At 34.2% G+C, this 21665-nt stretch overlaps 1 protein-coding gene across 19 annotated transcripts in view; it reads left to right on the plus strand.

The window, feature by feature from the left end:
• GRIK2 (glutamate ionotropic receptor kainate type subunit 2) overlaps positions 1-21665 on the plus strand; it is a 414885-nt gene that overhangs the window by 126056 nt on the left and 267164 nt on the right. For 18 of the 19 annotated variants that reach the window (XR_004780987.2, XM_035561779.2, XM_050709385.1 and 15 more), the window contains 2 exons: positions 9029-9196; positions 13549-13806. Coding sequence is in view for 18 of the 19 variants with exons in the window: in XM_035561779.2 (XP_035417672.1) it covers positions 9029-9196; positions 13549-13806 (426 nt within the window). In the remaining variant the exon portion in view is untranslated. Of the gene's footprint in view, positions 1-9028; positions 9197-13548; positions 13807-21665 lie in introns of those variants that run through there. The other variant, XM_035561789.2, reaches the window with a different exon arrangement.

Below are 21665 nucleotides of genomic sequence, written 5' to 3' on the forward strand. Positions count from 1 at the left end.
ACTAATATCTTAATATAATATAAGCAGGAAAGTTGAAGATTGTAACTGTCCAGTAAATAGCTTATGAACAGACATAAGGCTTCTACATTAATTCCTATGAAAGTACTTCTGTAAAACCTAAGAATTTTAGTTTGTATATTATCTTCCTCAATAAAGTTTTGGAGGAAAAATATTTTCTTCATGGAGACTGAAAAGCTTTTTATCTGGGTGTTGGCTTCCTCTTTTTTAGACAATAGTGGAACAAAGCAAAATGGTATTGTTTCAAACATTTAATTAGCCAAAGTATTGGAAAGTTCATTTTAGCAAAATCTCCTGAGGCTATTTTTGTAGTCACATTTCATTTAGTGTTTGTTTCCTTTTGTTACTGCTAGTCATGAGAGACTAAATATTAGGTGAATGATAATATGATAATTGCATTCAAATTATTGAGTATATTGTGAAATAAATTGTTTAGTGTGTCAGAAAAAGCTAATGCATATCCTTAAATTGAAAGAAAAAAACACATATGGAGACAGTACATTTTAACACTGTATGAATGTGTTCATATGGTCTTATTTTGCATGTCATATGTAGTCATGCTCTGCTGGTATTCTTCTTGAAAGAGTAGTATTTATAAAGAGAAGCTATCAGAAGCAGTGTTTTGTATGTATGATGCATATCCAGTCTAGTAATATTAATTTTTAAATAGCATTTTATATATGATTTTCAAAGCATGTTTGGCAACTGTGTTGATGAAAGGAAAGATTCTGACATATGTTGTTTGTCATATCTGACTTAAAGGTGTTGGAATGCATCAAATTACATTTATAATGTAATTTTAAATATACCTTTAGTCATTTGAATTTACTACGTACTCATTGTTAAAAATATTTTTCACCAGTTGTATTAGATAAAGAAGCTTTCATTCAAATGAGATCTGGGTTTATTATTTCCTCCTATTATCTCATTATTTTCTTACATTTAAGAAAAACAAAGTAAAATTTTTCTGTTTTGATTGAATTTAAGATTAAATAAGCAGGATAAACCTAATATTGACTGGATATTTTCCCCCTCATATATTGTACAATCAGAAAATATATAGTTCTGTTTGTCTTAAATCTGTGGATATTTCAAATCTTTTTGGAGAAGCATGTCTTAAAACTTTCAGTTTCATGCAATGCTACTAAAAATATAGATCAAAAGATAAGTTAGATACTAAAGGTTGATATTTCTATGTATTTATGTTGCAAGATTTGAAGGATTCTCTGATCATGTCTTCATATATTGATTCCACCTTTAATGTAGATTGTCTCATTTCAAAATGTTACTGATTTTCCGATACCTGTGCCTCCATTGCAATGTTGAGGTGTTTGGTACATCTGTATTGGATGAGATAATTTATTTTTCAGATAAGTTTCTCATCCAAGTTCACACAGAAAATCAGTGGCAATGAAAATAAACCCTAGAAATTCCAGGTGCTCCTTCCGACCTCCAAATCCTATCTATGGATAAGGGATACTCCTGAAGTGTATTGTCTTTTTCCAGAGTGGCTTATCCATGTAAAAAGCACTTAAATAAGCAGTTTTCCATGTCAGTTGATCCTTTTAATCTTTTCCCTGTTGTGAGATTCAGAAGGGTTTCAATATAATTTTGAAAAGGAATAACAAAACATGGTCTTGTACAGATTCACATTGGTATATTCTAAAACTATATATATATATAACAAAATATTGTTTTATGGAAAATACTGTAAAGAAGAAAATTTTTCATTTGCTTTTAATGGATTACATGGAAGTGATTTTTCATAATTCTGTTCCTGAGAGAAATTAGTGGCTAGGATATAATTTTATTCTGCAACCACACATCAAAGCTGGCAATGTTTATGAAGGTCTCTGAACCTTCTCTGTAGCTCTCCAATCCATAATGGGATCTGAAACAGAATAATCAGTACAGTCTATGGCACATTTGATTATGGCAAAAATGCCTTTAGCCAGCAACCTTGATCAGTCAGTGTAGCTCAGCACCTAACAAGCCTCTTCTTTCAGTACCATCCAGACCATGTCAGTGATATTGGGTCTTTCAGTTGAACCTCTTCAGTGTCTATTGGCTATGGCTGTATTTGGGGAGCTGTCATCACTTCATACTTCCAAAACCAGTCACTTTCAACTCTGGAAATGATGACAGTATAGTAGCATCTATTGAACTCTCTGAATATGTTTTTGTCTTTTTATCCCCCTACATGTACTACATGATCCTTGGCTTTGATTACCAAATGGCCAATTTCAAAATACAGAGAGCAGATACAAGCATATTTTACTGGTGTAATTCTTGATAGACTTATTTGATTATATCAAAAATCTTTTTAGAAGTAAGTTCTTCACAGATACCTTGTTCACAGATACTTATTCTCCTGTCTCTCATCCTTCCAGTTAATTAAACAATTTCTGATACTTCACATTTTCTGAACCAAGAAAGAGTCAGAATAAGAGATTTCTTATTTGCAGATTGTGTTTACATCTGGGGAACATAGCTATCAATACTCAAAGTATTGATCTGAGTTGTGGATGAAGAAATACAATAATTTAATTCCTATATAACTCCTCATAAATTGACTAGCATCATTTAAACGTACTTTATTTTTTAAAACTAAAATGATGGGAAAAAAAAATCGTATAAGGCAAGATAAATTATTTTTAAAAGTGAAATGTTTTCCAGGCTCTTGGTCACCTGCTAAGTATTCAAGATATGGGTTTGCATTTTTATCTCTTAAAGATTACTGTAGTATAAAATAATAAAAAATGTTCATGTGACTGATGTTACATTTGTGTTAATAATGTGTTAATAAAGAGTTTATCTTCACAGCTGTTGCTAAAGATGAGCAAATTGGTTCATGGTAACAATAAAATGGCTATAATGTTAAAAATTATAGCTATTAAATACTAATGCGTGTATATGTGAGATCTTTATCAAGTAGTTTTGATATTAGAAAAAAATGAAACTTCATCTTACTTCTTTATACAGCGAGATCACAATTAAAATAAAAGTTATGATTAACGCTATTGTTTCCATAACTTTGTTAATGTCAACGATGTAGTATTAGAATAAGTTCAGGTTTAAATTTGTCTCTCCTGATTTCACATTTGGAAATTAGTGTATCCTGATAGGGCCAAACCATGGAAGTTTTATAGCTGTGTATATGGTTGATATATTTCAATGATATTGGAGAAGATTTATTTTAGATTCAGAAAATCAAAGTAGTCAGTAAGCTTCATTTAAATTGATTTGTCAGAGCATGACCTTGAGGTAGCGTGGCCTTCTGTTATATATTTAAATGTTTAATTTTTCAGAAAGCATGGACTGCAAAATAGCCCATAGCCACTGTAATTAAATAGCATTCATTTCTACTGGAGCAAACTTGAAACTGTACTAGAAACAAAGGAGAAATTCTTTGATTCAATATCAGCCAGGCTTGCTATGTTGTTTGTTTATAGTTCCACTTGGACACTTTTGAAATTTGCTCAAGACTGACCCCCAGTGTGGGATGTTTATCAGGGGAAAAAATACCTATGACATTTTTATGCAACAGAAATAAAAATCTGAATCAGTCATGTGCGTACCATAATATTTGTGAAACTAGGTAGTTATGAGCAGGACCAATGTGTGTTTTTTGTTGTTATTTTGTTTTTGTTTTTGTATTTTTTTTGGGGGGGGAAGGGGGGGGGGTGTAATTTTTGCCAAAATGTGTGCTTGGCTTTTTCAATTAGAGAAAAAATGATTTGAAAATCAGAGAAAGCAGAGATGGCTTGTGAACCAATGTCAATTCTTTTTTGATATTTTTGGTGGAAAATGCTGAGCTTTTCATTTGAGCATTCTCAGAATATATATATTTTTTTACTTGTAAAATTAAAAGAAAAAAAACAGATTTACTTTTTCCTTGAAAAATAATAACACCTACATTATTCATCCAAATTCCGGCGTTACATAAATTGTGCTTTTTGATAAACTGGTACTATCTTTTTTTCCATTTTTTCAACTGTTTTTAGAGAAACTGTTACTACTTCAGTATTATACCAATGACTGGATTTTCCTTATAGGTTATGTTAAATGAATTTGGTCATATAAATATTTTCTCAGTACTGACAACTGCAATGAAAACCCCTAGTTGATTTCAGGTTCAGTAAAAGCAGTTGTAGTATATCAAGATTAATAGCAGACCTGAATCAACCTGGATGTCATTGTTAGAGTATCAATATCACTGATACAGTATTTAAAGACTGTCTTACAATTGCTCTTGCATATATGGCTTGTATTGTCCTGTCTGAAACGTTCCTCATCACAGTGATTCTTCAGGTGTTAATCACTACAAGAATGTTGTGAGCTTTAGTGAAGTGGCTATTTCAGGTAAAAACCTGAAAAAATGCTCAACTATAGAGTAGTCACCTACTGTACACAGTCAATAAAATTTTATGAGGTACCAATTGAGCTGTAGTTACGTGATGCCATATTTCCTACCCTTTTTGTTATAGGGCAGAGATGCATTGCCATATCATTTACACTGTAATTGAAGACGTCATATATGAGACCATTAAAGCAAGCTAAGCATTAAATAGGAATTTTACTACTCCTTTAAAGTTTTCTGTCTCTATTGTGAGGTAGCGGAGAAAAATCAGCTGTTTCCTCTAGGATGTGCTGCTGATCACTCAGAAGAACTTGTGTTTCTGCCTATTATGGATCTGCATGTGGTGTTCGCTCTCTATAGGTACCTTAAAGGAGGCTGTAGTGAGGTGGGGGTTGGTCTATTCTCCCACGTGCCTGGTGGCAGGATGAGGGGGAATGGGCTAAAGTTGCGCCAGGGGAGGTTTAGGTTGGATATTAGGAAGAACTTCTTTACTGAAAGGGTTGTTAGGCATTGGAATGGACTGCCCAGGGAAGTGGTTGAGCCACCATCCCTGGAGGTCTTTAAGAGACGTTTAGATGTTGAACTTAGTGATATGGTTTAGTGGAGGACTTGTTAGTGTTAGGTCAGAGGTTGGACTAGGTGATCTTGGAGGTCTCTTCCAACCTAGACGATTGTGTGATTCTGTTAAAATAAGACAAACCCCAACACCTATATTTTCTCAAGCTATTAGACAGAGATAGGCATTGGCTTGGCTGATTGTTCATGTATCAATGGCAAGATATACGACTGTTCTGTGTGCTTATCTGAGAGCATGCAGTGCATTCCTCAGCTTGATTATTAATAAGGCTATCCCGAATGAAATGGTACATAGGTAGCAGAGAAAAAGCGTTGTTGGGAGGGAACAGCATGATTCAGTATGCTATAACAGCTTTGGGAAGCCAGTATCCCTTTACAATTGAGTGCAGCTGATACAATTGAGTGTAGCTGAAGTACAAAGCCAAACCTTTTTATTCATTTGCTTTCCATTTTATTAAAAACATCTAGTGTAATTTCTGGCTTGTCTTCCAGTATTAAGCCAGTGGATTTACACAATATTTTCTTTTAAAAAATAGTCAGTGTTTTTTTTTTTTTTTTTGCTACTGCTTACATATTCAGAACAAATACAACATAAAAGTAAGGACAAGGCAATTTGAAGTTACCCATTGAATTTCTACTTGCACCTTAGGCAACAATGGAGAAAGCACCCTGTAAAACTTCCCATTCCTGTCAATTCCTGAACTCATTCATGTGCTGAGTATCCTGAAAATATCTGGAGCATAGACTTCCACACATGCTTAAAAGGGCTCCCAACTTGAGAACAAGGATCTGTTTTATGACTATGTTCTGAAATTCAAAATGTAGATATGTCTCTGCCTAAGCTTCTGCTCTGCTTATTGTGCAAGTTGCACACTACATTCAAGAGGTTCAAGGAAAAATTCTGGTGCCCTGAGTGCAGTTCACCAAAGTTCACCAAATCTAGCAGCTACTATTCAGTATGGAGGAGCCTCGCATTTTTGCATGTTAGAAGGATATGGTGCAGTTTAAGAACCTGTTGATTCTCTTCTTAGTGTGAAGGTTACAATGTGCCTACCTCTTTCAGCATCCAAAATATTTAATTATGGGATGTTACTCCCCCCCCCCCCCCCCCAGCTTCAGCAGACAGATACAGGAGTAGCATAAAACTGAAATGAAAGGAGACTAGTGGAAGTTTGACATCTTCCAAGTTAGAAAATACAAACACATAGTCTAATCTATACTCTTCTGGGGTTCTTATTTTTTTCATTCAGCATTTATGTAATATGAAATGGGAAAATATTCAGAAGTAGGAAAACAGAAGCTATGGTTTCCTTCCTCCTAGGAAAATATCCTAATCATAAGACAACAAAAACAGGTTGTTCTTCCTACCTCTGGTTTTCTTAGCAATGGAAATTTACCCAGACCATGTGCTGCCAGCTTTGTAGGGGATACGTTTATCACAGGGACAGAAAATGTGTGATTGAGGGAAGAAACCACTGAATGGAGCACATGGGAAATTACACATGCTATTGCCACTCGCAGGAGATAGGGACTTTGACATCTTCATAATATTGTCTTACTATATGATGGACTGTCATTACCATTAGGAATTACACAGATATGGGAGGTCAAAACCCATTTTTATTTTTCTTATGCTGAGAATAATGGCTGCGTCTTTGACAAGGATTTCCCCATCTCAAGAATTTAAGAGATGAGGAGAATGAAAAATAGAGCAATAAAGAAGGAAGATTTTAGTGAGCTTCAGAGAAATAGAAATTACAGAAGAAAGTCTTCCATTGTAAAAATTGCAGGTAGAAGAAAGATGCATTGTATTGCTTGTTTCTTTTTATGAATCCATTCTCACTTAGGATATGATCTTTTTTTTAATAAGTGTGATACATGTTTATTCATAAACATTTGAATAACTGTTTTCCAGGAACCTCTAGGAAAGTCTACAAAATTTGTCTTAATTCTCATCATATTCATGGAAACCTTTTTTTTTTTATTTTTTTTTCCTTCTGTGTTAATATCTATATTTAGCATTTATTCATTAATTTTTATCTTTCTGCAGTATTTTTATTTTTTTTCCCCAAATCAGAATAGAATTCTCCTGTATGTCACAGTCAGATTTACAATGTTTAGATGCAGTAAGCACACAAGATCTGGTCCATCAGATATCATTGGAGAGAGAGGGGGGACTTGATTAATTCCAAAAGCAGGTTGCCTTTCCTGTTAATTTTGTATTATTGTTTAAATAAATATGGTCAATTTTTTAGTTTTAAAATGTAATAGGCCTATATTTATCTGAATGTCATCCAACTTACTTTTGTTTTAGCTTCTGAAGTATTGTTAATGTTGGCTACTGATTATGTGTAATCTTATATGCTCAGTCAGGTTGGATCATTTCCTGATATATCTGTATTTTTCTCATGTTTGTGTCTCCCATCAGTGCCTCATTTTCAGTTTTAGATTACTAATATTTAAGTAATTATTTGTCATGTCTCATCTCACTGGTTAGTACTTGTGCTTTTAAGTTAATATGAATTGAGCCTCTGTCTCTAGGGCTCTCCCTGGGAATTTGAGAGCTTACCTGCAGGAAAAAAGTTAACACCTGTTTTTCCTCCTGAAATGGGAAACAGGCTGGAAGAAGCAGGAAGTTTGCAAAACTGAAAAGCCTTTTTATGTTTAATAATATCTGAAAGGGAAGGAGTTAATAACTAAATACACATTGCTTTTGCTTTAGAAATGAATTATCTAGTTGGGTGCCCAACAAGACTATTTACTAACTGAGGTAGTTTGCAAAGTTCAGCCTTAATCAGCTCCTGTACATTCAGATGCTGAGAACTTCCTGATGAGAAAGCAGTATAGTGTTGAATAAGATTTTTTTTGATAATACAAAGCCAGGTAGCAACATTACTTTCAAAAATAAATATGCACACACTAGGAGAAAGTGAATGACAAACATTTATTGCACTGATGCAATGCCTGATTTGTCCTTGTATGATAATCAGTGGATGTCCTCCACGTTATTATTCACAGATACTGTTAGCATGAGGACAGAAGAGGCCATACTGATGCTGATCGTTTTGCTGAGCCATTTCATGACACCATAGTAAGGGCATATCTTTAGATTACTTTTACTGTCACCATATCTTTGGCCTTTTCAGACCCATGAATAAATTGTTACCCCAAAACATGTGTTAATTTACATTTCATGGACGATGATGTCTCATGACAAAATGAGAAGGGCTGAAGTACAGCACTGTTCAACAATCTTGTTTGGTTCATTTAAGATTAAGTCTGGCTCAGAAACATTCTAGAAATTGCCTGTCATTTGGGGCATGTCCTACTCTGGCAGTATGCTTGGCTGATGCTTTCGCTTTGTGATGGAGCTTTATGTAGAGTATAGTTGATTCCTCTGTTGAGAATGAGGCTAACATGTACATGCAACTCAGTGCAGATGAGAAAAATTTGAATCTTTGGTCAACATATTTATCAGTTCAGGAACACAGTCATGCTAAAATGTCTATGCATCTGCATTTTTAGAGGCAGTCTGGGGCATCTCAGTAATATCCTGCTTCTTGTGCTGCATTTCCAATGAATTCTCAGTTCATTATAGCTGCATAATAAGTCTAGGAACAATAGAAAACAAGACTCCAGAAATCTTGCCCTTGCACATCTGGAAGGGGTAAATTCAGTCCTTTCAGGTTTAACCATGTAAAATAATTACATATTCTTCATCCCTATTCTATTTTGCTTCTAAATTATTTATTATATGGTTATTTTATTATATGGTTATTTATTATATGGTTATTTTATATTGTCTTTTTATTCACAATAGTAAAGTAAATGTAAAAACAAACAAAAAACCAGCACAACACATTTTCTTTAAGGTAAGTTTGATTAAAATATACTGTTGTTAGCTTATAGTTTGAGTCAAACCTCGCTGAAATCATGAGATATTTTGCATTAGTTGCACTGTATCAGGCTTATTAATCTACCGATCATTAAAAATGTTCCTGTATGCTATTTTGGCTTAATATTGGTGTGTTTTTTTTCTTTTTTTTTCCCCTTTCTCCTTTCCCTCACTACCAGGAGGTATTTTTGAGTGCGTGGAATCTGGTCCAATGGGAGCAGAAGAATTAGCCTTCAGATTTGCTGTGAACACAATCAACAGAAACAGAACTCTTCTGCCGAACACCACATTAACATACGATACCCAGAAGATAAATCTCTATGACAGTTTTGAAGCATCCAAAAAAGGTAACCTTTTGCATATTTAATTTCTTTAATCAGCAGATGACTCCCTTGCTTTACCTACTTGAAAAATTGTCTGTCCATAAAACCATAGGCAATGACACTGTACAAGGTTGTGCCTGACATCAAAGAAATGTTTTAAAGACTGCCTTTTGAAGACTGTAATGGTAACTATTTGAAAATTTAATATGTCAGCTTTTCTCCCACTGCCCCGTCCAAAACCTATTTCTTTAAATGTTTAAAATTGCAAATCATTTTTACAAATTTTTTTTGAGCTTTGTGATTAGGGTGTTTTTGAGATCAGCTCCTCTGGAATTAGAAAACACTACCACCAGATTTTTCCTGTAAAATGCCAGCTGCTCCCAACTTCCAGTGAACTTGGAAGAGGAAGGGAGTTCAGTCCACAAAACTAATTATTCAATGGTATAGTCAAGACTATATGCCATTAGGCCTATTCAGAGTGGCTTATTTCAAATTTGTTAGTCATATAACAGAACCCTTTTGTACAGGTGCAAATGTCAATGTGTTTTACTTGAGCTGCATTGCATGAGCTGTAATGTTTCAGTGACTTCCTTACCCATGTAGGAGTTATCCACGGGTTAGGCTTTCCCTGAACATAAAGTACTTAATAACACCAGAAGTGAACATTTTATAGATGGGAATATGATATAGCGCTTTCAATATTACCAGCAAAACTTAATCTGAGGCCATGAGGTAAATAAAATTGGGTTCTTAATATAGAAGCAGTTTCCATCTGCTGTTTCCAACATCTTTAGAGGAAAGCCTACAAAGAAAGCCCCCTCCTTCATTAAGTCTGCTCCAAATCTAGATGTGAACTTTTATGACTTCATGGCTAAAATTTCATTTCCAGATATTCAACAAGGCTCCAATTCAGTTTTAAGTATTTAATCACTTTAACTACATCTCTGCTAATATCTTTAGCATATGTATGTCTTGCATACTTAATCAGATGTGTTTTTCAAAGGAGAGCAAGCGGTTATAGTATTGCACATTTTATATAAGCTTAAAAATTAGGTCTGTTCTTTACTGTGTTGTTACCAGGTGAACATCTAGACCTCAGTTCAAAAGTTTTCTCCAAACTATAAACGATTTTCTTAAAAAAAAAATAAAAAAAAAAATGAACACTTCCTAAATTTTCAAATCTTTGATTCTCCCAAAAATTGTTTTGAGATTGCTTTACATTCTAGTCTACAACATTGTGATGCCACATGCAAGTCGTACTCCATCATTGCCATGCTCTAGAAAGTACAAAACCTTAGTAAATTCTATATGCATTTTATAGGTGAAAATACAAAAATGTGATGACAGAACTTAGTAGGACTGAATTTTGCACTGTATTGCATGTTCTTTAACAGCATGCTTTTTTTTTTTAAAAATAAATTGAAGAGCCAATTTCATATGAATGTTATTCTTAACAAGAAAATAAGGGTAAAAGGATAAGAGGTCAACCTTATGGCAGGTTTCAACCTTAAGTCTGCCAAGTGATCTGGTCCACAACATGTCATACCCTGTGAAGACTTTATGCAATACAGGATTTTTGGTGCTAAGTAGAATTAAAACATTTGTAGCCACGTTAGAAATGCTACTTGGGAGAAGCTGCTATGTCAAAATATACACGAAGTACAACTTTAAAGTGAAATATAATACTGATTAAAATCAGTCTAGAATCAGTGAGAAATATTTTTTTCCTCTTTTGTTGCAACATGCAGAGTTAATCTTGCTAACTTATTTTTCCTGTTTATTAGTCAAATTAACCATTCTAATATAAGGCTGTCTCTTCTTTGCAGAAGAGATTGTGAGAAATGGGGTGAATTACCCTTCTAATGCATATATTTTGAAGTGTTATTCTGATGCTTTGGGTGATGGGTTAAAGAAGGTTCTGAGAGAACTTTTTCTGTGTCAGCCAACAGTGAATGAATGGGTTGATCCTTAATTCTGGCCTCTCCTTTCTCTTTGCCTCCCCATCTCCCAAATTCAACTGCTTCCTGACTCCAGTGCATTCTGTCTTGTGAAATTTAATGACATAGTTTCTCCTCATTCCTGAGGGAGGATGTAAGGAGTGGAGATATCTGTTCTGGGATCTTTAAGTCTTTCTGGAGATGACAACACTACTTCTAGTCCTTACTTAGGGTAAGGCTTGAAGGCTCCAAGCTCTAGCCATAATATTATGTTGCTAATTCTTGATAGAATAGAATAGTTCAAGTTAGAATGATAAAATGTCATTGACTGGATATATTGAATAGATTGGATATATTCATTGTTCCCACTTGCATCTTGCATGAGAATGCAAGTCTTTATTTGTAACTAGGCTGTATCAAAATCTGTGTAATCTTCCAGTGCTAATAGCTTTTTGCCTCATCAATTCACAATACAGCCAACTACATTTGTGCTGACAGGTGCTTTAGTTCAGAACCAAAGGCTAAAGGTCAACATAAAATGGTTCATTTTATTATGATGGCTCCAACACAGAGTTTTAACAATGAGGTTTAAGCATTTGACTCATTTTGTGGTTCATGATTATGTCCATTAGTGAGCAGGCAGGCACTGCATTAAAAATAGCCTGTTTAGACCTCTTAGTAACACATACTTTTGAAGTTGATACAAATGAAATATTAATGCATTTTTAAAGGTACTATACCAAAGAGCAACCTGAAGGCAAGATAATATTTCCAAGATACTATTTCAGTGAAGAATAATGTAAATGCAAACAAAATATCCCTCAATGCAGTACAAAAATTGGTATGCATCTGATAGAGCCAGTGCTGTATTAAATCACGTGTGAAAGCATTGCATTATTCAAATCTTGGAAACAGAGGGAAAAAAAAAAGCCCATTGAAAAACCATCTGGTAGCTATTGCTGTTGTTAGTGATCCCATTTACTGACATTTGCATAAAGCTTGTTGATTACTCTTAGGAAGGGCAATATTAGCATAAATGTTTTTTTATCAAGCTAGTCATTTAGGCCCTGATCCGATACTCAGTAATGCAATGGAGATCCTGTGCGTATACGAGAAGTTCACTTAAACCACTGGTGCTCAGCAAGAATAAAAAGGTGTGCCAGCACAGTTTCTGGAATGCAGTTGAGACACTTAGCAGTATTTTCGTCATGTTGAAAAGGACTGACATGCACAATTAAAACAATTAATTTTGCTTTGCTGAGAAAAAAATAATGCAGCAAGATTTGTTTCTCCTGCTTCTTTCCTCAGCTGTCAGGAACATTGATGGTAGTGTAACAATATTAATTAATCAAACCTCATATAAATACTCACATCCACATTGGGTTATGGAGGTACTTTTCATTGCTTCTCTCTAACAAACAGGCTGTTTTCTTAGAAGGCAGAACCTGTTGTGTTCCAGAACTGCATACTCATAGAGGTTATTTCTATAGTGGCAATTTGAACTGGAGCAGGGCATGGGCTGCAGCACTGGTCTCCAGTACTGCCTAATTCTCCTGGCTTCTTTCTAGCATGTGTCAACTCATGTTCTGCAAGATAATGCTGGAGCATACAGCAGGAAATAGTACAGACCAGAGACTGCTAATGCACAGGAATATATGGGGCCACCCTATATTGGAAACACGAACACTAAGCCACTTTAATGCAGCAGTATCATGACAGTGACTCTCAGGGCCAGTTTTGTATTTATTAATATAGGTGTAGCAAAATAGAGTATTTCCAGTGTTTAAGAATGAACACATTTTTTTTTCTTATTTTCTATTTTTATTTTTTCCACTAGTAGATAGCAATTTATTTTTCTTTTAGGGAAAATGTTGGTCTAGTCAACATATATACTTATCAGATACAGAAATTCAAATGTCCATTTCAATGTAATTCATCGTTTACTTGACACTTAACTGGAATTCACTTAAGATACACAATTTCTAAGTAATTAGGATCACAATAGAAATAGTATTGATGGATTGAGGAAGATGTTAATGTTTAAACAGCCTAGATTAGAATACTGTCTCATATGGCCCTTTTCCAAAATGAAGATGCAGCTGAGCATAAATCTCTTCTCTCGTCTGTGTTTTTTACACGATGCACAATTGCTGGCCTTTGTGACTTCCACTGACATAGAAGTGTTTACTAAATGTAGCTGAGCACTACTTAGATGTTAAGTGTTGCTATTCATCAGCTCGCAGTCAAAGCCTAAAAATGTAGTCTGAAGTTGAAAACTGTAAAAAAAAAAAAAAAAAAAAAAAAAAAAGTGTTATAGAAGAAATAATCTCTCTCAGTTTTGTTTCATGGGGAGCCTTTATTTAATATGAATTGTGCAATACCTTCTGGCACACTGCCTTGTTTCCTCTCATCATTGACAGACTTCTGTCTCCTCTTCAGCCTGTGATCAGCTGTCCCTTGGGGTGGCTGCCATCTTTGGACCATCTCATAGCTCCTCAGCTAATGCTGTGCAATCCATCTGCAATGCTTTGGGTGTTCCACATATCCAGACCCGCTGGAAACATCAGGTGTCAGACAACAAGGACTCCTTCTATGTCAGTCTCTATCCAGACTTCTCTTCACTCAGCCGTGCCATCCTTGACCTTGTGCAGTTCTTCAAGTGGAAGACAGTTACTGTTGTTTACGATGACAGCACTGGTAAGGCTAAAGCATTAGAGTATATGCAGATATATTCACATATACAAGTAGAAGGAGGAGTGGTGTTGCTACTGTTACAGCTTTATTTTAAGAAAACTTCATCTAAATTACTAGAGATTCCATTGGCAGGGTAGTGTATAATAAATATATATTTGCATAACAAAATATATTTGTATATATATGTGTGCATAACAAGATGTGGATTTATTAGAGTAAGTATTCTCGAATGTATGCCTCATTTTCTGAAATCTGTGTGTCTGGGCTTGCAGCTGTCAATAAATCAGTCATGTTCTATCTTTGTTTACCTCAGTATTTTAACAGTTGCTAACAGCTATGTCTTTTGATTTTATTTAAAACTTAGATTTTGAAGAAAAATATGTTAACTTGAAAGATGTACTAGAATGCCTGGTCAAATAGAACAGTTAAATTCTATTGCTGCTTCTGGCATTAGCTAAGTTAGATATCAGATGCTATATTTGTTTAGAATTTCAGTATCTTCATTTTCAAAGAGATTTGCAGAAGGAGCCCTGTTTTTGGCTGGTATGGGTTGAAAACAAAGGAAGTTTTGAGGCTTGTTTTGCAGATAATTCATATGAGTTAAAACTGAACTCCTGATTTTCCAGCAGAAATATACCAGTTTGCTACCTTTCCCTTAAGTTCACCTTAAAATTTCTATTTTGCCCTGAAAATGGCATTTGATTTGAAAAATATTTTTAAAAACATAAATTTAAAAAGGTAAGTCTGATTTGAGGTTTATTTAGTGGAGGCCAGAACTAAAGGCTGCTAAGAGCTTTTATTCCCCAGTAATGGAAGACACAAGGAAGCTACCCAGACAAATAACTTAATCTTCTTGGAAATGTTACAGACTTCTTCCATGCTTGTTGAACTGACAATGACAAGAAAAAAATGAGCCTCAAACCCTTCTCATAGTTTATTGGGCTGGAAGATTGTTGATACTTTTGTTACATAACACTACCATTTATCTAAATCTGAAATACAAAAATGAAATTAAGAAACCATCAATATGTGTTACATGGTAAGGCTACATGTAGTGAGACTAACTCTGCTAGATAAACCAGTTACAGAAGGACAGAATGACCGCTTCCTATTTAAGTTCAAATAAGGTGTGTATCTAGCAAACAGTGAGAAGGGAACAGTCAGAGATGGCAGTGCATAAAATTATATGTAACCAATTTATTTCTTCATGCCTTTAAAGAAAAAAAAAAAGGCAGGTCAGTGAAGTTTAGAGGCTCCTTTTCTAAAAGTTTCTTGGCTGAAGGTACCAAAAGCATAATCAAGCTTCTGATTTCAAGTTTATTTTTACAGACTTAAGGCAAGAAATGTCGAGCTTGTTATTTTATTTAATAATAATTATTTTTTTTTAATTCTTGTATCCTTTTGAAATAGGACAGGAAGTGAAAAGAAACTCTCGAATTTTAATCAAATGAAGATTGGAAAAGTAATTTGTGGTTGTAACTTTCCCCCTTCCAACAACAACAATGAAATAATCAAAATAAAAAATTATTGTTTAATGGGCTCTCTAAAGTCCATGCTTTATGAAAGAGATATGTTGTTAACTTATCTGATCTTATAAAGAATGCTTCAAAGTCAGGATATAAGTAGAAATAGGAATGAAGATAGAAATGTTTTTTTTCCTTGTGTTTGCTGTGATCTACTTGATCTACCAGTGACTACTGTAAACACTAGAGAAAAAAGAGCATGAGATCTTTTTTAAAAAAATGTGGGTGGAGATTAAGAATGAATAAGGAAGTTTAGGAATTTATTTATTTATTTTAAATAAGCATAAAGTATTATTTCCTGAAAATATTCACTTTATATTTGTATTTTTTCTTGAGTTTCCAGGCCCTTCATATTAAGATATTTGCTGTTAACAATAACCTGCTGATAACATTAGTCTCAGCTACATCTTTTTTCTTGAAATCTATTGCACTCTGAGGAGACAGAAAAAAAATTTAAAAAGTAATCCTCTTTTTTTTTTTTTTTGTGGCTGTTGCTGTAAGTAAAATTAAATTATACTTTTTTTTAAGACTGTCAGTTTTTAGTAGGATCCCCTTTGGACAACTCAGTCAGTTTCTTTTTTTTAGTAGCATCCCCTTTGGACAACTCAAAGATTTCAAAGGCAGGACACACCGCTGGGAAGTCCACAGCATCATTTGCCTTTCAAGTACATATGGAAACAACTCTTAGCTATGAGAAACTGTCAGTCTTAAAGCGGAGTTTAAATCTTTTTATAGTTCAGCTGCAAAATGTTTTTTTTGGGGGTGAGGGGTGGGGAGGGAAGGAATTTTTTGAAAGGAAGTACTTCCTTCATCTGAGGAAGACACTATCTCCAGCCATGGGATAAGACAAAGCTGAGTTGTGAACCTGTGTCTGAAATTGAACATGATAGTTTTGGCTGAAACTAAGTATTGTTAAGAGTCCTTATGCCATTAAGAATTAATTTCAAATTCATTAAACTGAAGACAATGGAGGCAAATCATTTATCACTTTATATGTTTCTTTTGTTTGGCCAGTAATTCCTTGATATAAGATGGATATCATATTTTCACCTCCTTTGTTTGTCTTTTAATCACCCACATTTTATTCTCCTTTGGAAATGCTGTTTAGGGTGATAATGCATGCCTTGTTTTATGATAATTTTTGAGTTATGGATTTTCTTCTTCTGAATGGACAGTTCCCAAAAGGACCCTGTTCAAGACAATCATATTTTGCTATAGCAGTTAAATTTGGACATTGTTGCTAATTGTTAATTTTTTGTGTGTGTGTGTGTCAAAATTACATTATGTATTCCTATTATTACTTTATAAATATGGATACAAGGAGAGATGATACTTTAAATATAAGTAGAAAGCATGCATATGTCTGGATTCTTCTCAAGATAACATTAAGTCAAGACTGAGGAGTGGCACACACGCCAAATTCTTAGAAGACTGTAGGTGCATTCTGAGGAAAGGTATACAAGTTCATCATTCCTTCAGTATTTCTTGAGCAAGTGGAAAAGGCTGTGTGGTTATTTGACACTGCAATCAGTTAAAGCCCATGACAGTCTAGTGTCATTCCCAGGAATGCACTGGAAACTGATACTTCAAGTGCACACTTCAACTGTTCTGATAGCACCATTGTGTCCTATCGCATGCATCTGCTGTATGTGCAATCTTACATGAAGGAAAGCCAGTTATATGATTGTAACAGGATGAAGGTGGTATAGAGCATGACAATCCATGTTTAGAGCCCAGTTTTAAATAAAAGAGAAATTTGGAATCCCAGGCTCCCTTTACAACAGCGAACATCCACCCATCTAAATGATTACCCACAAAGAACATTTGTTACCGGTTTGTTTTTTTCCCTAGTCAAAGTACTCTCCCTGTATCCTCTGTGGAGGAATCACTGTGTATCTTGCTACTAATTTAAGAAAAGCGATAAAGAAGTTGCTTTTAATGCATAGATTGGACCCTGGGGGTACTAACTAGGCGCTTCTTCCGACCCTCCTCAGCTTTATTATGCAGAAATGGCTAATCCAGAGAAAGTTAAGCTGTGGAATCTAGTCCAGTCAGAATATTGAGTTGTCTTGTGCTGATCAGACCTGCCTCACAGGTTCAGGAGCCTGTAATGAGGAAAGCAGGAAAGCATATGAGAAACTGGAAGTGGTGTCCTGCTGAAATGGGGACAGAGATGCTTCTAAAGGGTTATGATCAGTAACCCTAGAGAGAGCAAAGGTCAGGTTCAATACAGCATAATGAGAAAGAGTTGAGCCTCTACAAATAGGATGAAACAGATGAATAAGCTAGAAAGGTTAATTCTATCTTGTGTTAGTAATGTTACAATTGGGATAAGGTAATGAAAATAAAAATGATCACAGAATATGCAAAGGTATTAATATAATGAAGATTTCTGTCTTGGTACTATCTTAGGGAGTGGACATTGTGACAGTTGGTAGATGAGCCTGTTTTTTCAGGGAAGAAAAAGTTTGTCTTCTTTTTCTGTGAATTTGTGTTTGAACACTAGTGCACTGACATTTTTGCTTCAAATAATAGCTATGTTCTGCTTCCTTCTATGATTTGTTTCTCCCTTCATCTTAACTCTCATTAGACTTTTTTCATGTAGTCCATCTGTTGTACAGACTAAAAATTGGAATCAGGCTCATGAACATTTTTCTTGCTAGTCCAAAGATAAGTATTGTTTCCTGTGATCCATCTAAACTGCAAAGTACGTTCCTTTTACCTAGAATTTCCCATAAAAGAACTGGCAGGATGTAACCAGAGGTTGGTTAGTTTTTATTTTATTTTATTTTATTTTTCTTAAAATAACTTATGGTCTATTTGTTAATTAAATACCACTAAACTGTCCCTGGATGCTAATTAAATCATTTCAGTTTACAGATTTGCTACAGTCAATCGTCTTTAGGAAAGAAAAGGGGGACAATGACAGTATATTCTTCAGCTGTGTGTCATAATAGTTTAAATTGGTCTCAAAGCAGTAATTTATCTTCTTCAAAATATTAAAATTTCAAGTACATGCTCCAATTTCTATGATGAAGATAACAGAGTAGATAAATACCAAATAAGTTTGTGAATCCCAGAGAACTCCAGAGCAAAGTATACATGAATGGTTAGATTCTGGACCTTTTAAATTTTGCTGGAACTTGTATTGGCAACTAATGCTTTATGCAGATCAAGTTGATGTAAACAGGGTTCTGATTTTTTTTCTTAATTAACATTTGTTTTGGTCTTGGGTGAATGAGTATAAATACCAAAAATCTGTTGCATCTATGAACAGAAGCTTAAGCAAAAGCCAGAAAAAAATTACTTCAGAAATAAAAATGTTTTCTCTTGGTCTTCAGTATTGAAACAAGTGATTTAATTCAAATGAAAGAAAAAGATGCCATTTTGTTGATATTTTTATTAAAAAAACACTAGAATTTCCTTACTGAGACCAGTATTAAAATTCAAATTTCTTATTTCTATATTTCATGTATCTTACTTTCAGATATTTTGAGGCTTGTTTTTTTTTTTCTCCTTTGCAGTTATTGTAAGTTTATACTAATAGAAGTTACATATCTTAGGGAAAATGGGTGTATGGTGATCGTAGGTGAGTAACATTGCTGAAAGATTAAGGACAAAATTTTGTCCTTGAAAAAAAAAAATAAATTAAAAATTTACTGATTCAAAGTAAATCTTAGCTCAGGAAGAAAATTTCTGTCCATGTATTATATACATAGTGCACTCTAAAGATGAGAAGAAGTGTTTAAGAAACTTTAGAGAACAGTCATATAAATGAAGAAGGATAGAAAATGAGGTGGTCTGAAAAGGGCTGCTCAAATCTCTGTTTCTCTGTAAATAAATTGAGCAACCCCTAAATTCATGTGAAAAGCTGTTCTCCTTTATATACAAATCTGCATAACTAAGGTCTGTCCTTAGCAGAATGAGAAAGAAGGAATAAAATATGTTCAGAATGCTGTGTTAAACATTTGATGATGAATACAATGAGACAATAAAGGTCTCTTGGCAACTGTTGGTTTGTTTTATCGACTTTCAATAGTATTTAAGAAGCTATCAACTGACCTGAATCTTTTTTTGCTTTAGACTCCAACTAATTCTGTTGGCAGAAATTCTAGTTGTAATGGCATTCACTTTCTTCAATTGCATTCAGTATATTTTTCTGTTTGTAGTTCCACAATAATAAACCATTGCTGTTCATACCCATGCGTTGCTTCACTATCAGAAATATTACAAAAACCTCTCGTGTATGGGCACAGGTTTAGTGTAGGGGAAGTGGATGAAAGGTCTTGCAAAGGAAAAACAACCAGGAAAACCTATCCTGTGTTTCATGGCATAGTAAATGGGACATTGAAATTATTTAGCTAGAAACATTTAGGTTGAAATTAAAGAACAGATATCCTTGAAAGGCTGTGGAATTGCCATTTTGAAAGTTTTTTTTTTTTTTCTTCCCCTGAGTGGCAATATTTTCATACTGCCTTTGGTAGACAGAAAGAAAAAGACAAGCAGTTGTGACCACCTAAGGACTATTAGGTGACTACTAGGACAATTTCCACTGCTACTCTGACGACTCTTCTGACTTGAGTGAAGCTGATGCTGACTGTCTGTACTGAATGTGCAGATATACTATGATATAAATTACTACTAAGTAACTGTATTGATAGTGGTTCCTCAAATTGGACTTATATTAGCTGTCTGTAAGATAAAAACTATACCTATGTGGATTTTTGTGTATATTGTCTTTCGTCTTGTGCAATTTTATATAACATTTATTCTAGCTCTTTGAAGCACATGCAAAATTTGAAGTACTCGTTGTACTTGAAAGTCTGGGTGGGTATCCTGTCTGGAAATAAGCAAGCTTTTATGTAAGTCTTATCAAAGATTCAGAGTGGGACAGGATAGCTTAGAACAGCATGTTTAATGTAAGTATTTTTGTGCATTTCAATTTGTACATTATAAACTAATAATCAGTTATTCTATTTTTTTTTTTTAAATATCTTGTTAATGGAGTGAACTGAATGAATATCTAAAAGAGAGAGAGATTTTCCATGGGGAACGAAGCAGACTTCAGGCTTCTCATGCATATCAGCTGGAATGACATGCAATTCTGCTCCACATCTGCTGAGCCACTGAGTCAGACAAGGACTCCATTTGCATAAAGACACCCCCAATTTAATGGAAACTTCTCATTGAGAACAAGGGCTTTTTAGTCCTTTCATAATAAACTCAGATTTGGTAGGGCTGTAATAATTAATATTGCTAATAATTTTGATCTGTTTTTGGAGAATAAGGAAATATTTTCCAGACAGATTACATATTGCATAGTATCTTTTCAGTACAGAGTGTTTCAAGTACTGTGCACAGTAATTTCATGTGAAAATATAATTAGTAAGTCTGTGCTAAACCTAATTGTGGCATTTGGATTTAGCTGCTTACTTAGTATGGTGTATTTCTTTTTTAAGAAAGTTCCTGTACCATTGGTTCAGTAAAAATCAAAAATATCTTTTCTGGTGCTACGTAAAAGTGTCAGAGGTAAGGAGGATTCTGTGAAGTTAATATTTCACTTTCAAATTCTTCTTACATTTTGGAAGTTAAGAATTGCTCTAGCTATTGTCTGAAGAGAAAGAAAGTAAATTCACTTATTCTTTTTGGTAAATGGACTTGTAGTTGTTCTTTGAGAATAATTCTATAGATATTTAAATTAAGTGTTTGAAAAGAAAATTAACTGTCATCATGTTAAACATAATGCAAGAGTCCAGCTCATCATTCAGGAAAACATGTACCAGAGGCTCCCCCTTCTTTGGCCAGGAATTGAATTTGGACTTACAGGAACAAGATGCAGTATTTGTCTTAATATAAAAAAGAAAAATAAAGTACATTATAGAATTTTTCTACAAACCTAAGGAACACAAGTGGATGCCATATTTCCAGAAATTGAACTGTCAATGAACAAACTCTAAATGATATTTGTGGGTTTGAATAAACTTAAGAATTTAAATCATATAAAATTGGCTAGTGAATTTATGATCAAAATTGTTGTTGCTTGCTTTCTTGAACAGTGGTACAATTTATTCAGTATTTTCAAATAGAGAAAATATGTGAAAGGCAAGTCAATTTAACTGAAAAATGAAAACAGGAAAATGGAGACATAATCTCACATTTTGCATGTGGCATAATTATAAACATCTCAGATTTACCCAAATTTAAGTATGTTTTCACCTCTATAACACTATTACATATTTTGTCTCTGGCTGGAGGAACACTGTGAAATGCACTTGAGATGTCAAGCCCTTTGTAAATTGCTCTACATCAGTCTCAGATCAAATAATCCATTTTAGCTTC

The sequence above is a fragment of the Cygnus atratus genome, chromosome 3 (assembly GCF_013377495.2).
Source record: "Cygnus atratus isolate AKBS03 ecotype Queensland, Australia chromosome 3, CAtr_DNAZoo_HiC_assembly, whole genome shotgun sequence".
Lineage (NCBI taxonomy): Eukaryota > Metazoa > Chordata > Aves > Anseriformes > Anatidae > Cygnus > Cygnus atratus.